This window comes from Gigantopelta aegis, chromosome 13 (assembly GCF_016097555.1).
Source record: "Gigantopelta aegis isolate Gae_Host chromosome 13, Gae_host_genome, whole genome shotgun sequence".
Lineage (NCBI taxonomy): Eukaryota > Metazoa > Mollusca > Gastropoda > Neomphalida > Peltospiridae > Gigantopelta > Gigantopelta aegis.
This window is the reverse complement of record NC_054711.1, coordinates 972,617-989,789: the sequence shown is the minus strand read 5'-3', so window position 1 is coordinate 989,789 and position 17,173 is coordinate 972,617. Positions and strand designations below refer to the sequence as shown.

Genomic DNA, 17,173 nt, shown 5'->3' with positions numbered 1-17,173 from the left:
AACTGAATGCAACCACAGACAACAGAGGGGGGGGGGGGGGGGGGGGTGGCTCCCCCAGAAAGAAAATGGGTTAAGTTTAGGGTTAGGGTAAGAACATTATACAGTAATGATCAGAGTAATGAATTTTAAACTTTAAAAAAAATTATGTAAACATTTTTGGGTATGGCGCCATACCCGTTTTACCCTCTGGTAGAAACCCTGAAATGGCAGGTTGCACTGAAATTTATAAATACCCAATAATTTAAACATTTATCCATTAAAAACTGATGTATTTATTACACGAGGGGCGGGACGTAGCCCAGTGGTAAAGTGCTTGCTTGATGCACGGTCGGTCTGGGATCAATCGGCATCAGTGGGCCCATTGGACTATTTCTCGTTCCAGCCAGTGCACAAAGGTTGTGATATGTGCTATCCTGTCTGTAGGATGGTGCATATAAAAGATCCCTTGCTACTAATGGAAAAATATAGCGGGTTCCATCTGTAAGACTATTTAAAAAATTATATAATGTTTAATATCTAATAGCCAATGATTTAATAAATCGATGCGCTCTAATAGTGTCATTAAAAAAACAAAATAATATTTATTGCAGACGTTAATGAAGACCTGTAAGAACCTTCTGAACCATGATCTTCATGTCCACCTTCGCAGTCTGACCGGCGCTGCAAGCCGGAGCTTCGTTCCAAGGGGAGACCACTGCAATCTGTGTAACCGAGGCTTTACCAGTCTGTCGGATACAGATGTAGTCGTTGTGTTCAGGTGAGCCGAATAAATAAGACTTAGGTCTGGTAGGTACTGGGTTCGCATCCCGGTACTAACTCCCACCCAGAGTTGTTGTTTTTTATGCTAGCTATATAATTGTTTATTTTTAACTTTAAACTTTTTTAGTGACTTGTAGGGCTACTACATCGACTTGTCTCTCACTAACCACTAACCCTGGTAGCAGAGATATATGGTGTGTGTGCCCAAGACAGTGTACGTAAACCATAATTGGATATAAGCATAAAACTCAAGTTAAAATAAATTAATCCAGCTTTGCTTTAACCCAAACCAACATCATTTTTTTTTTTACAAAAACAATACTAATATATTCTTAGGTTGGCCCTAAAAAAAAATGTCTTTTTAGTGGTAAAAACTGATGCATTAATAAGTTTTCAATTTCTATTACAGATGTAGTCATAGTTACCACGTGCCGTGTCTGCTATATTTAATTTCTATTACAGATGTAGTCATAGTTACCACATGCCGTGTCTGCTATATTTAATTTCTACTACAGATGTAGTCACAGTTACTATGTGCCGTGTCTGTGATATTTAATTTCTATTACAGATGTAGTCACAGTTACCACGTGCCGTGTCTGTGATATTTAATTTCCATTACAGATGTAGTCACAGTTACCACGTGCCGTGTATAAGATATTTAATTTCTACTACAGATGTAGTCACAGTTACCACGTGCCGTGTATGTGATATTTAATTTCTACTACAGATGTAGTCACAGTTACCAAGTGTCGTGTCTGCTGTATTTAATTTCTGTTACAGATGTAGTCATAGTTACCATGTGCCGTGTCTGCTATATTTAATTTCTGTTGCAGATGTTGTCACAGTTACCACGTGCCGTGTCTGCGATATTTAATTTCTGTTACAGATGTAGTCATAGTTACCACGTGCCGTGTCTGCGATATTTAATTTCTGTTACAGATGTAGTCATACTTACCACGTGCCGTGTCTGCGATATTTAATTTCTGTTACAGATGTAGTCATACTTACCACGTGCCGTGTCTGCGATATTTAATTTCTGTTACAGATGTAGTCATAGTTACCACGTGCCGTGTCTGCGATATTTAATTTCTATTACAGATGTAGTCATACTTACCACGTGCCGTGTCTGCGATATTTAATTTCTATTACAGATGTAGTCATACTTACCACGTGCCGTGTCTGCGGTATTTAATTTCTATTAGAGATGTAGTCATAGTTACCACGTGCCGTGTCTGCGATATTTAATTTCTATTATAGATGTAGTCATAGTTACCACGTGCCGTGTCTGCGATATTTAATTTCTATTATACTTACCACGTGCCGTATCTGCGATATTTAATTTCTATTACAGATGTAGTCATAGTTACCACGTGCCGTGTCTGCGATATTTAATTTCTATTACAGATGTAGTCATACTTACCACGTGCTGTGTCTGCGATATTTAATTTCTATTACAGATGTAGTCATAGTTACCATGTGCCGTGTCTGCGTGCCCTCGGCTCGGTTCACATGATCGACGGTGATGAGATGTTGGTCTGCTATCTGTGCTGTAATGCCAAGCGGACCGGTCATAGTTACCACGTGCCGTTGGTCTGCTATCTGTGCTGTAATGCCAAGCGGACCGGTCAGCTACACAGCTCGCGGTTCCACCGGTCTCTGTCCAACCCAGCTCAAGCCGTCCTGCAGAACAAACTGGACAAAACTAAGTCTAATGAGGTACTAGTTTTTAATTTTCATCCTCTCCCCCTCCACCCCCCCCCCCCCCCCCTACCACTACCATCCTGCAGAACAAACTGGACAAAACTAAGTCTACAGAGGTACCAGGTCTCATTCCCCCCCCCCCCCCCCCCCCCCACCACCATGCAGAACAAACTGGATAAAACTAAGTCTAAAGAGGTACTAGTTTTCAAAAGTATTCTATAGTATTTCTTTTTAAATTATTAAAAAGTGGTTGACTAAAACAAAATATCATTAGCCAAATGCTAAATACTGTAGCCAATTTAAATTAAAAATTAGCAATTGGCTAATTTTGGCAATGGACAGGGTAAGCCCTGTTTTTTTTCGACTTCATTAAAAATCATAATTAGATTTCCTACTGTGAAATTTGTGGAAAGCCATTGCATCTAAAATTCAAGTCTAGAGTTAATTGTACACTGAATAATAAATTTTATTTATTTATTTATTTTTGTGTTTGTTTTATAGAAAAGCTTAAATCCACAGCATGTCCAGGCATTTGAGAATGTTCGGAAGGCAATGAAAACTCCATCACGGGTAAATACACACATCACAAAATGTACATTGTTATATTTTTTTTTTTTATTGTGTTGTTTCATGCTGTCTATAGTCCGTCCTATTATTCTATAAAAATGTTTTTTTTATCATTTTTATAAATAATTTCAGTTTGGTTTGATGTAAGAAGAAAAGTAAAAGTGTTTTGGAAATAACAAAACCAATAATATTTGTTTGTCCAATGTAGAAATAAATAACTTGTAAATTTCATAGTATGAAAAAAGGCGTTCCCTGTGGGACAGACTGTAGCTGTTTTAATAGTCTGCTCTTTGGGAAACATTTTATATTTTCACATAATATTTTGTGGGACCATTTAGTGGCCTGACTGCTTTACAAGTCTGCCTCTTTAAAGATGGTGTTATTTTAATGTTTATTTAACAAATATATTATTTAATTTTTTAAAAACTTGTTTTATTAAAAAAAAAATTAATTATTATTATTATTTGCAGCTTGCGATCCTAACGGAGCTGGCCAAACTTGAGCAGGTGAGAGGGCCGCGCCAATCGCGGTCAGGAACAATCTTCCAGCACGAGAACTTCACTCTCAAACTCGCTCCACCCATTCCCATGGAGTTGTGACACCCCGTCGTCTAATAGTCAACTTTCATAATGGAGTTGTGACACCTGTCGTCTAATAGTCAACTTTCATAATGGAGTTGTGACACCTGTTATCTAATAGTCAACTTTCATAATGGAGTTGTGACACCTGTCGTCTAATAGTCAACTTTCATAATGGAGTTGTGACACCTGTCGTCTAATAGTCAACTTTCATAATGGAGTTGTGACACCTGTTATCTAATGGTCAACTTTCATAATGGAGTTGTGACACCTGTTATCTAATGGTCAACTTTCATAATGGAGTTGTGACACCTGTTATCTAATAGTCAACTGTCCAAATGGTGTTTAACACTTTTAACACCGATCATTTAATCCAGAGTTTTAGCTGAATGCCCCTCTCCCCCTCTCCCACCTCCTCTCCCTCCTCCTCTCCCTCCCCTCAAAAACAATTATCAGCAATTTGGTAAGAAAACCTGTTGCCAAATTAAATTTTCAGTTAGCCTAACAAAATAAAACAAAATTTAACTCTGTTAAGAAAATTATTTTATTTACAAATTAACCTTTTGATGAATTAATAGTAAAATATATTCACATCTTCAACTTTAATTCACATTTGGTGAAAAACTTTAATAGATTCATGATAAGACTTTCGACACCCATTGTCTTCTAGTGAACGGATATAATCAGTGTTTCTGCCAGAAAGAAATTTTTTGGAATGGCACTATGGAATTGAATGCAACCACAGTCAACGGGGGATATGGGGGACCTCCCCCAGAAAGAAAATGGATCAAGTTTAGAGTTAGGGTTAAGAAAATCATACAGTAATGATGAGAGTAATTAATTTTGTTAAAAAGTCAATATAATAAAATAAAATTATAGGTATGGCGTTATACCCGTTTTACCCTGTGGCAGAAACCCTGATAATGTAGTCATGACATTAGTCTTCTGATATTCAACTGTGTCAGTGATGTAATAATTATTTTTAAATAAGGGAACACATCAAATGTAGATCAAATTGAATTCACTACTAGCGTAGTAATGTCTGTATTTCATACAAAGTTGTAATGTGGGATTGAATGTATGTAGTGTTGAATGTGCTGCCAATATGTTCCCAGTCAACTTCTGATATTATGAATTGATTTTTGATGCAGTCATTATTTGTTGTTGCTATCTGTGTGATCCTTTATTTCTTTCCATGAGTGTATTCAACTGTCACATTGAAGTTATGACAAAATGCCGTCTTCTAATACTGAACTTCCATAATGCAGTTGTGACACCATTTTCACAATATTCAACTGGAATAACAACTTCAGTAAATAAATATTCAACCATTGGAGTAGTGACACCAGTTTTCAGATATTCATCATTCCTATGGAGTTATGACAATGTCATTTAAATATTCAACTGTCACATTGGAGTAGTGACACCAGTTTTCAGATATTCAACATTTCTATGGAGTTATGACAATGTCATTTAAATATTTAACTCTCACATTGGAGTAGTGACACGGTGTTTGTCACCTCACAGGAGCAGATTAATAAATGAACGGAGGGGTGTCACCTCACAGGAGCAGATTAATAAATGAACAGAGGGGTGTCACCTCACAGGAGCAGATTAATAAATGAACGGAGGGGTGTCACCTCACAGGAGCAGATTAATAAATGAACGGAGGGGTGTCACCTCACAGGAGCAGATTAATAAATGAACAGAGGGGTGTCACCTCACAGGAGCAGATTAATAAATGAACGGAGGGGTGCTAGTCCACAGGAAGGAAAATTATAAAGTTTGTTTTGTTTAAACACGCTTACCCCCCTTGTCACATTGACTTATTATCAGCTGTTGATGTTAAACATTATTTAATTCCGACGCATACTCTTTAAGAGGAAATCCCTGCTATATATTTCCATTAGCAGCAAGAGATCTTTTATGTGGAAAGATCCTGTGGATCCCCAACGGACGTGTCTTTCAACAGATTCCATTTCTCTTTGGCTAGTTTATACAAACCTGGACAGACAGCCCAAATAGCTGGTGTGTGTGACCAGGACAGTGTGCTTGAACCGTAATTGCATAGAACCACAAAAATTCAGTTTAAAATGAGGTGGCAGAAATCATTTTGGAAATGTTTTCAAGAATGGAATTTCTTGTCTTGGTTTATTTATGTCACAAGTATTGTATATGTATGTGGTTATATGTCACAAGTATTGTATGTGGCAATATGTCACTAGTATTGTATATATAGAATACTATTCTCGGAACCAGCGTGACGTCACACGGCCTAGTTACCGATCATCTGGGTCTTTGGGGGTGAAGCAAAGCCTTGGTGATTACTGGTTTACATAGAATAAAGTTATCGTATTAACTTTTTACATGCCTTACATATTGTCATTTATTTTTTGTAGCTAACACATAGTTGCAATACGTCTTATGTGTATTATAACAGCTTGGGTTGCCATATAAGAGAAACGAACGAGAATCTGAATTAGTATAATCTATATTTAGTACCGATGTGTTTCCTGTACTTTGAATGTAGTGGGGACAGGGCAGGTTGGGCAGAATATAATTTTTGTTGATGCAATTTTCAGGTAATGTTAATTATAAATTTTAACAATTTTGAAATGATAAGATAATTATTAATATAATAATTATGATGTGGGCTACAATATATATAATTTGTATTTATAATAAAATTTGTATGCATGATTACGTTAATTATTTTTATGATTTAATAATTATTTTATTTCCAAATAATATGTAATAATTAAACAATGGCAAAGTTGTTACTTTACAAGTTCAAAATTACAATAGTATTATTGTCATATCTTATTATATAGATGTATTGGCAACAGTATAATGTTCCACTGAATACATTCTTTTATTCTTAAAACTAAATACAGTTTCTTGAAATAATAAAATGCTTTTGTTTTTACAGATTGCAAAATTACCACATGATGTTGCCCTTCCTTACCGGTTGAATGCAGGCAACAAAAAATAGCAATAATAAAATATAGCCATCCTCAGACCTTGACATCTATGGGGAGCAATTATCTCTCTCTACTTACCCATCACACCTGAGATTAGTTTCAAGGAGAATAATATATAGTTTCCTTTGGCATGTGAATTTATATACATGTAGTATCAATATGGTAATATTTTAAATTGCACCCCATAAACTACATTAGGGAGCAAATAATCAGTTCCCTCAGTTATTTTCATGTCGAGGTCTACAACCTAATAAAACATAAGTGTTACCTCGTGGAACAAACATGGAAATGTTTTAATAATAGGGTTTAACCTGGTATATTTAGTAATAAAACACAAAAACTTACCTGAGTAAATAATGGTTAATATATATATATATAATATTGGTGTTGTTTTATATCTAGTCAATGGATATTGCAGATATTTTCTTGTTCAGTCTTGTGCTGTATTGGAATTGTTATTGCAGTTCAATTTAAGTAATATCTACAAAACTAATTTTTAATAGTATGCAGCTGAAGAAAGGAGGCAAATATGGTTTTAATAAACTGATCTATATCGGTATGCCTTCTACTAGACTACACATATTTAACCTAAGTTGCTTTTAACCCGGGTTAAATTACCTCATGTAGATGCACTTATGTAGCATATTCAAGGAAAATATATAAATGAGATAGTTAAATGATGTATTCTCCATGTCAAACAGTGTTTTCAAAATGGAAAACAAATATCAAATATGGCAGTTGACCATTCATTTTATTGTAGGTAATTTCTAAAGCAGATTACACACACAAACACACACACACAAACACACACTGAACTGTAGAATACCATGAAACTACATATATATATATACCAAAAATCCAACCAATAAGAGAATAACAAGTATTTTTGCAGTTAAAAACGTGTTCACGGGAAAACTAAAGTTATAACTTTAAGGTCGACGACAGTCACTTTTCGCTCCCTTGTTTTGGCTTTCTTTGTACACAATAAATATAGCATATCTTACCGTAATTTCACTTGAAATCCATATTTCGTAAAATGTACAATTTTTCAATCACAGAATTTTCTTCAAAAATATTCAGGTGCTTCAGTAATGTTCGAAAAAAAAAAAAATCAATAGGAATTTTGCATTGGATTTTTTCCAGCATTCTTAAAACGGAAACGTCATGTACCCAGTTTGTGGTTATTGTAAGGAGGTGCAAAGTGACGTCATTGGAATTCTGACGTCATTATTACAATGCATCGCCAGATTAAAATAAAAACTGGTCTACTAACCTTGACCCCTGTTAAATTTCTACAACAAGCAAACAACGCTGTTTACAGGTCGGTATATTTTACTTTTTCATAATTCTACAAAAAATATTAAGTTTAAAAAAATAAACATCTACCATATCATATGAAACAAATTAACGTTGGATATGTTTCATTTATTGTGTACGAAGCCAAAACAAGGGTCCAAAAAATTACTGTCGTAGACCTTAATAATGATGAATTCACAAATCACAACTGACAATAACAATTTGTAGACCAAAAATCCACATAATAAATAAAATGAATATGTTTAATTATTGTTCTATTCATTCTTTTATTTTTATTTTTTATTTTAAAATATTTCTCGCGCGGTCCAGTTTACATCAACTTTTAATGAATGACATTTGTAGTAAAAGTTGTGGATGTTACTGACCTTGACATTAATTATGAATGAACAAAATAGTCCCGTTATGCCAATAAGGTCGCTGTCCAACCAATCGAAATTAACTCTGTTCCGTTGACAAATCAAAATACAGTTTGTAATACGCACCTGGTGGTGCGTACGAAATTTGTACGACACCGCTATATCTTCACCAGGAGGGTAACAAGTGGTAATATGTCACGAGTGTTGTATGTTGTAATATGTCACAAGTATTGTATGTTGTGCAGTGCAGTATGTATATAAGTGAACCCGACTAAAGAAATTAGTTTTTATGTTGTGTGCAATCCAGGTTTGTGAGCTTGAGCTTTATTTCATGCCCCTGGACAAAATTTATTATGTTGGCTTAGTAGTCATAATAGCTGTTGATGTATGGTATTGTGGTCTATTAGAGTGCACCACGCGGCCCAATACCTCTGACTTCTGAGGTTTTCTGTTAGGGTTACCTCACCCGTAGTCCATATCAGTCTATAGCTCGAGTCCAGGGCCTAATGAGGTCACACACATACAATTTGCATAACGCTGTCATGACTACTGTCTCTGTCATGACTACTGTCTCAGAGTCAGACTAAAAGTTTTATAAGCACCAGGCCTGGTCAGTGTGTCGAAGGTCAGTAATGTCAACAGGTAGCAAGCTACAATTACTTCCAAAAGTATTGACTGTTAAAACCCAGTGTGGCGTATGCTTTGAACAGTGCAATGACCTACTAAAATTAACATTTCATTGGCAGTGAAACACATTGTATTTTACCGTTATATGGCGTCAGACATATGGTTAAGGACCACACAGATACTGAGAGAGGAAACCCGCTATCGCCACTTCATGGGCTACACTTTTCGATTAGCAGCAAGGGATCATTTATATGCAGCATCCCACAGACAGGGTAGTAGATACCAAGGCATTTGATATACCAGTCGTGGTGCACTGGCTGGAACAACAAATAGCCCACCGACGGGGATTGATCCAGGACCGACCTCACATCGAGCAAGCACTGTAATACTGGGCTACGTCTCGCCCTCATTGGCAGTGTGTTTGCGAGAGCTGTACCACTGGGCTACGTCTCGCCCTCATTGGCAGTGTGTTTGCGAGAGCCGTACTAATGCAAATTAAAACAAACAACTGTTTTGGTGTCTTCCTTTATGAAATACTTTTTTCTGGATTTAAACAACACCGAAATTTTAAAATGCATGTATCAATCATATAAACAGCCCATTAACAGTTAAGTCACATTGATATATACACACGTATTTTATACAGACCAGAACATACACATGTACATAAATATTATATACATCAGCACATGTACAGCTAAACTGATGTATACATTATATACATAAGCTAGATGTTAAAAGCATTTCTTGCAGTACACATGTATGCATTTCCTAGATAATACAACAAAAACACACTACAAATAGTTTATATATTTACATATTCATGTGTTTATATATGTACATAAGCTTGTTTAGAACCAAAAAAATATAACGTGTGTATATACATACATTGACAAAAAGTCAAATATATTATATAAACGTACACAAAAAAGTCACAACTCAAAGACATAGCAAAACGTTAAATAATAAAGTAAAAACTGCCATTACCTTTTACCCATCTCCTATTTATGTACATTTTCCCAGCTTACATCTAGATCTTTCTCAGGTTTAAAATTGTCTTTACTAATACTAATCAATTTATACTTGCATGTTACGGTACAACATGCTTAGCAAAAATACAATTGCTTGTATTTTCAGTAATGATTAGAACCAGGCATATGGTACTGCAGGTGGGTGTACCAGAGTGCACCCCTCTCCCCAAAATTTTATTTCCCTGAAAATCCAGTGTTTAGCAGATTTCTTATTTTTTTTCGTTAATGCTGAAGATGCAGGATCTTAGTCGGGGTGCTTTAGAGAAAGACTTGTGTTTATTATATAATGCAAGTCGGTGTATTTTGAAGGACTTCAGGTACCCTTGTAATAACACTGCACGTCCTACCACAATATAATTGTGCAGCCAGTCTGGAGATCAGTGCACACACACACTGTAAACAGTTCACAGATGTGGACAGGAATGATCGGTTTCAACTGAAATTACACGGCCTATAACATTATATAATTAAAATTACACTGCCTATAACATTCTATAACTAAAACTACACAGATTTTAACATTCTATAACTAAAACTACACAGATTTTAACATTCTATAACTAAAACTACACAGATTTTAACATTCTATAACTAAAAGTATACGGCCTATAACATTATATAATTAAAATTACACTGCCTATAACATTCTATAACTAAAACTACACAGATTTTAACATTCTATAACTAAAACTACACAGATTTTAACATTCTATAACTAAAACTACACAGATTTTAACATTCTATAACTAAAACTACACAGATTTTAACATTCTATAACTAAAACTACACAGATTTTAACATTCTATAACTAAAACTACACAGATTTTAACATTCTATAACTAAAACTACACAGATTTTAACATTCTACAACTAAAACTACACAGATTTTAACATTCTACAACTAAAACTACACAGATTTTAACATTCTATAACTAAAACTACACAGATTTTAACATTCTATAACTAAAACTACACAGATTTTAACATTCTATAACTAAAACTACACAGATTTTAACATTCTATAACTAAAAGTATACGGCCTATAACATTATATAATTAAAATTACACTGCCTATAACATTATATAACCCACTCTGGGAGTGTATTACATAATTTGTGGACAGTTTTCCCCAGTAGCAAAACAAAAACATTTCAGACACAGGCCCCTGAAAACGTGAAAAATTGACAGAGCTGAACAATCGAAGCCACCATAGGAAAACTGATGCCTCTATCGGTCTTTGACTTTGTTCTTTGTTAGGGTGAGCAAAAATCTGTTGAACTACATGTATACAACTGCAATATCACTCATGAAAATTAAGTTTGATATGAAATTTAAATTTGATTATGGTAAATATTAAAATTATATTAATATTGTGACCATTAGTCACCGGGATATTAGCATGTTGCTTGTTTTTCCATGACAAGTTTTCGCCTGTATTTTTAAAAATTATTATTATTTGGGGTATATTTTGAGGGGTTTTTTTTTAATGAAAAGCTAACAATGCAAATGCTTTAGATTCTATTACAAGCACCAGAATTATAATAAACAATTAATTTAATCCTCCACTACTAAACTGTGTACGTTTCTAGGGTTTTCTACTCATAAAGGGAAGTAACCCATATTTAAATCCTCCACCAATCTACCGTATTTTTGTTAGTTTCCCGAATTTTCATATCATTTCAACTTATTTTCGTGCTTATATCCAATTAAGGTTCAAGCACACTGTCCTGGGCACACACCCCAGTTATCTGGGCTGTCTGTCCAGGACAATGGGTTAGTGGTTAGTGAGAGAGAAGAGGGTGTAGTGGCCTTACACCTACACACTGAGCCCTTTAGAACTCACTCGGGGTTGGAGCCAGTACCGGGCTGCAAACCCTGTACCTACCAGCCTGTAGTCCGATGGCTTAACCACTGCGCCACCAAGGCCAGTTTTCCCAATATATTCTAATCTTGATTAAAGAGAAGTAATCTACATATAAATCCTCCACCAGTTTATTTGTATTTTTGTTCTATTTTCTTTCCAATATATTCTAATCTTGATTAAAGGGAAGCAATGCACATAGAAATCCTCCACCAATTTATTGCATTTTTGTTCTATTTCTTTTCTAATATATAATAATCTTGATTAAAGGGAAGTAACTTGCATGAGCTCCACCAATGAATTACACGATTTGATGAAATACGAACACATGATCTGGAGAATTCAATAGAGGCTTTCATACAAAATGGTGGGAGGTTTAATATTTTAAATGTATTTATTGCTGAACTGTGTTCAAATGAGTTTACCCCTGTACAGACGAGATGCATCACCGACAAAAAGGCATTCACATATTATTTTCTCGGCTCAACGCCCAAACATGTTTTTTAAACAACAGTAATAACAAAAACACAACAAAACAAACTGGACAGTTAAGCGCATTCATAATGCACTCAAACATTGTAAACATTAAGTTAAAACATTTACAAAAATTTCACAGCAAGGCCTGTTGTACATCCGATCACTTTCACCACCTATTGTCGTGTGTCACATATAACTGACAACACGTGCAAAAGTGTACACAGAAGAATGGCACTACTGCTGTAGGGAGATTCTATGGGGAGACTATGCATAGAGATTCTGCATGAAGATCCTATATGGAAATTCTAAAGATTCTAAATAGAGATTCTATAAAAAAAAATTCTGAATGAACATTCAATAGGGAGATTCCACAGGTAAAATCTATAGGGAGATTCCAGAGAGATTCTGTGGGATTATTCAAGGTGATTCTATAGGGATATTTTATTTTTAAAAATTCTTCAGAGACTTTATAGGGCGACTGCAAGGAAATTCTACCGGGAGATACTGTAGAGAAAGTAGATTTTATATGTAATAAAGTGTAGATAGATTTCAAATGGAAAGTCTACAGGTAAATACTGTTGAGAAAGTAAAAATTGTACAAGTGATATCTGTAAGGATCTTGTATATAGTGTAGAGGGATTTTAAATTGAAATTCTACTCTTGGCAAAATTGTACCTATGGCAATGTCCAGCAGAGTTTGTTAATGGTTATTTATTACACCGCGGTGACGGAGATACCCATGAGAGATTTTTCATATCCCACAATGTGAGATATGCTTTTTGAGAGGTCATGACCTCCAATCACATGATCCACGGAACTACTTTAACTCATTCATAAACAACATGCCATTAAAACCAAACCAAACCGTTCTATTTAGCAACAAACACAAAAGAAGCTTCTGAATTTTTTCCTTGGTTTAAATGCCAGCCTATTGGGGTAAACAAGTTATCTTCAATCATGAGGCGAATGTCAAAAAATGCCGAACTCACTCCCAACAAGAATTACACAAACCATTCTGCACGAAAATACTTAGTTCAAAAACTTTCTGAGAAAAATATCCCTCCAACACACATAATGCAAATTTCTGGCCATAAAAATATACAAAGCATCAACAACTACAGCCACATTTCCACAACACAGCACCGTGAAATTAGTCATATTCTCAGCAACACGGTATCGGACCACCAGTCACGTGCTTTGGAAATGCACTCGACAGACACAACTTCAACGAAAATGATTGATTCTTGTACTACATCTTCTACAAATCTTCTTGGCAAATTGTCTTTAATTTTTTTTGCTCCAATATATGGTGGAACCATAAATATTAACTTTTGTAAACACAATAACGATTAAACTGAATCTCCTGAAAGCAAGCCCAAACGTCGAAAACTCACACGTGACACTGAGACCGACGCGCTTTGAAGTTTGAAAGTTTAAACGTTTTGCAGAAAACTCAAATGATGGACTTTGAATAGTGATTTTTTTTTTGGGGGGGATGGAGGGACTATGACATTGCGAAAGCATAAATACTTTAATAGTATAAAAAGAGTGCTTGGGCAAAGAAGGGTTATGCGCTCTGAATCACTCCGCTGTTTTGTTTACGTTCAGTGTCCTGTTTAGTGAGAGACAAAAAATATATTTGGCGACTCAAATTAATAATGTAGCGCGTTGTAATAAATAGAATACTATACTCGTCACCGTGAGACCGTTTATATTACAACTCGTGTGTTGTCGATCGTACATCACTCGCTTCCGCTCGTGATGTACGATCGAAAACACACTCGTAATATAAACGGTCTCTCACGGGGACTCGTTTAGTATTCTCTATATAAATAATGTAAATAAAAATGTTAGAATAAAAAAACTAATGCTTTAACAGTAGGGCATTATAATGTTTATATCGTAGCTAGGACTTGCAATCAGTATGTTAATCCCATTTCTGTGGAAACGTGCTGACTAATTTATAGTATAGTCTATTAGCTTTAAGCCTTCCGGCTCATATACAAATCAATAACATTTGACAAGTGGTGCATAATTGGAGGAAAGACAATTAAATCTGTTGAGAATGTAAAGATAATGCATTTTTAAGATATTTACCAATATTACATAATTATTTTCTGTTTTGAATAAATACACTTATACAGAAACTGTACATCTCAGATTAATATCGAAAATGTCAAACAGTAATGGATCATGACTTAGCCAATAAAACGTACTGTCCATAAATATGCTGTATAAGCCAATAAAAATTGGTCCAATTTAGCACGTCGCAATACATTTGATAAAATATCATAATGTTATTTCAACAGTATCTTGTGTAATTCACAATGGTTGGTTTCATAAATTACATTTAAAAAGTTATTTTACAACAGAACTCAACTACTCTACCTATAATACAGTATCAACAAGTTGAAAGTAATATTCACTATAACAAAAGCATTATGGCAATAATGTTAAAGAGAATGTCCACAGTTTGCTGTTTCTATCTAACATCCTTTTAAAGGGCAAAAATTACCTATTAATTTTTAAAATTATTTTTGTTTGAATATTAATGTCTACAGGTAGGTATAAATCAATGTTTCTGGTCGTTCTAATGATTATAGCAACTCCAGTTTCATTTTATTTCCCAATATATATTTTTATCATACCTGGGCTTATAAAATTTAGTCCAGACTCTATCTCTAATGACGTCACATGCATACATTTTGTATGGTGGTGTCATGATGTTCACATCTCGGATGCTATTACAATTTTGTATGGTGGTGTCATGATGTTCACATCTCGGATGCTATTACAATTTTGTATGGTGGTGTCATGATGTTCACATCTCGGATGCTATTACAATTTAGAGTCTCGAGTCTAGAATAAAACTTTTATAAGCACCAGGCCTGACAGTCTAAGTAATAAAACTTTTATAAGCACCAGGCCTGACAGTCTAAGTAATAAAACTTTTATAAGCACCAGGCCTGACAGTCTAAGTAATAAAACTTTTATAAGCACCAGGCCTGACAGTCTAAGTAAGACAATTTCGAAAGCCTGTTACAATAAAAGCAAACTCCAGACAGTTTGTTTAACAACAACAATAATAACAACAGATAAATAAAGTTAAATAAGTGTTTAAAAACATACATCACTAGAATGAGATTCACTTCGGTTCAGTATAAAATAATCCAAACTGAGATTTCACTTCGTGTGAAACTCCTCACCTCTGACATGAGCACTTCTTCAGATCTTACATACATCTTATACAGCTTACAACATCGGCTAATCTACTGCATATATTTATAGTCCATTCCACAGGGAATGCCTTTTTTCATACAACTTATTTATTTCTGAGACAATTGTTTTCTTAACTGCCCACAAAAATAGTATTTTATATATATATATATATTTCCAAAACACTTTTACTTATGAAATAATTTACAAAAATCATTTTTGTAGGATAGAACAGACTACAGTGTTGATGACAAACATATTGTAGTACCTTAATAACATGAGTATTAAGGACATTAAGGGAAATTATATGTAAACCTTAATAACATGAGTATTAAGGACATTAAGAGAAATTATATGTAAACCAAAATGGAAGAGCCGAATACATGTACAAATGTATATATATTATACGGTATATAATAAAATTCCCTGGCAAACATATATCATTACCCTTCACGACAGAACAGTAAAATAGCCTAAAAAGGAAGTGTGTAGATGGGATTAGTGCATAATATATTAAATATCATAATATATTAAAGCGGTTATAATGGTAAAAAAATATGTGTTACTGTTTATGCAATAGGCGAACTTGTTGGTCTATTTCAACATTGAAAAAAACGGGGAAAAGTGCAGTAATAAACTCTGGATTGTATACGAGTATAAACAGATTTTATGGCTATACCATCACGTTTTATTTTCTCGTCTTGAAACAAATTTTATATTGCAATTAATTTCCGGCATACTTCGTAATACACCCGAATCATTTCGTATACCCTCAGCACAATCCCGAATGTTTTCAAATCACTGGCATGATTTTGCAAGTAATGTTTTGATTGGTCGAATGAACGGTAAACCGGACATGAGCTCCAACAGACTGCTGTTAGATCCACATGTAATAGTGGAGCTAATTTTAATTAGATTGGGTTGAAAAATCGATAGTAAACCATAAAGTGCTGCTCTAAAAATATGTAGGCAAGCAATTGCTGTACATTAAATTCAGAGTAACTTTGAGTAAAATAAATTAGCTGCATCAGCGTGTAACAAGGCGAGCAGTTTTTCACCCACGCAGAAAGTTTTGTACGAGCGAGAGCAAATGATTGAGTTCAACCAGAGAATTGTGCTATTGTGGCCTCATTCCCTTCTTTTCTCATTTCTTTTAATTGTTATTTTTCTATAATTAAACGCTACAAAATGGTGATGAAAATCATCAATAAAATACTTTAGTCTGCCATGTAGAATGTTTACAGATAATCATACATGCAAACTCTTACGGATCAACCGTAAGACTTACGGATTTTTTAGCATTTGACAGTCTTACAGGCGGTAGGACAAATTCCTTACGGGTAACACGCATTTTCAGTTTTAATTTGTTTCATTATTATTATTTTTACATGACTCGTCATCATCTAAGTAAGCCATTCTTCGTGATCCTACATTAAAATGCATACAGGTCGGAAATAAGTTTATATCATATAATGAGTACAAACATGTTGGTTTGAAAACCAACGAAACAGATGGCTGCAATACAGCAGAATAAAATGTTCATATTCTCATGACAAATTAGTAACAAATATTTTTTTTTTTTTTTTTTTTTTTTTTGCAGGTCAACTATAAATCTAGTTGCAAAGAAACAACAGAAAAAATGCACTTAGAGTGTATTGGTAGAAATATGTTTGAAGGGATGTGATAGCCATTTGGAAATAAA

The 17,173-nt window shown here is 34.5% G+C and overlaps 1 protein-coding gene across 3 annotated transcripts in view; it reads left to right on the top strand.

Moving 5' to 3' along the window:
- LOC121387354 (vacuolar protein sorting-associated protein 8 homolog) overlaps window positions 1-5,377 on the top strand; it is a 100,693-nt gene extending 95,316 nt beyond the window's left edge. For all 3 annotated transcript variants that reach the window (XM_041518407.1, XM_041518408.1, XM_041518409.1), the window contains 5 exons: window positions 591-757; window positions 2,217-2,292; window positions 2,350-2,475; window positions 2,962-3,030; window positions 3,498-5,377. In XM_041518407.1, coding sequence (XP_041374341.1) covers window positions 591-757; window positions 2,217-2,292; window positions 2,350-2,475; window positions 2,962-3,030; window positions 3,498-3,626 — 567 coding nt within the window. In that variant the 3' untranslated portion in view covers window positions 3,627-5,377. The remainder of the gene's footprint in view (window positions 1-590; window positions 758-2,216; window positions 2,293-2,349; window positions 2,476-2,961; window positions 3,031-3,497) is intronic.
- The last annotated feature ends 11,796 nt before the right edge of the window (window positions 5,378-17,173 follow it).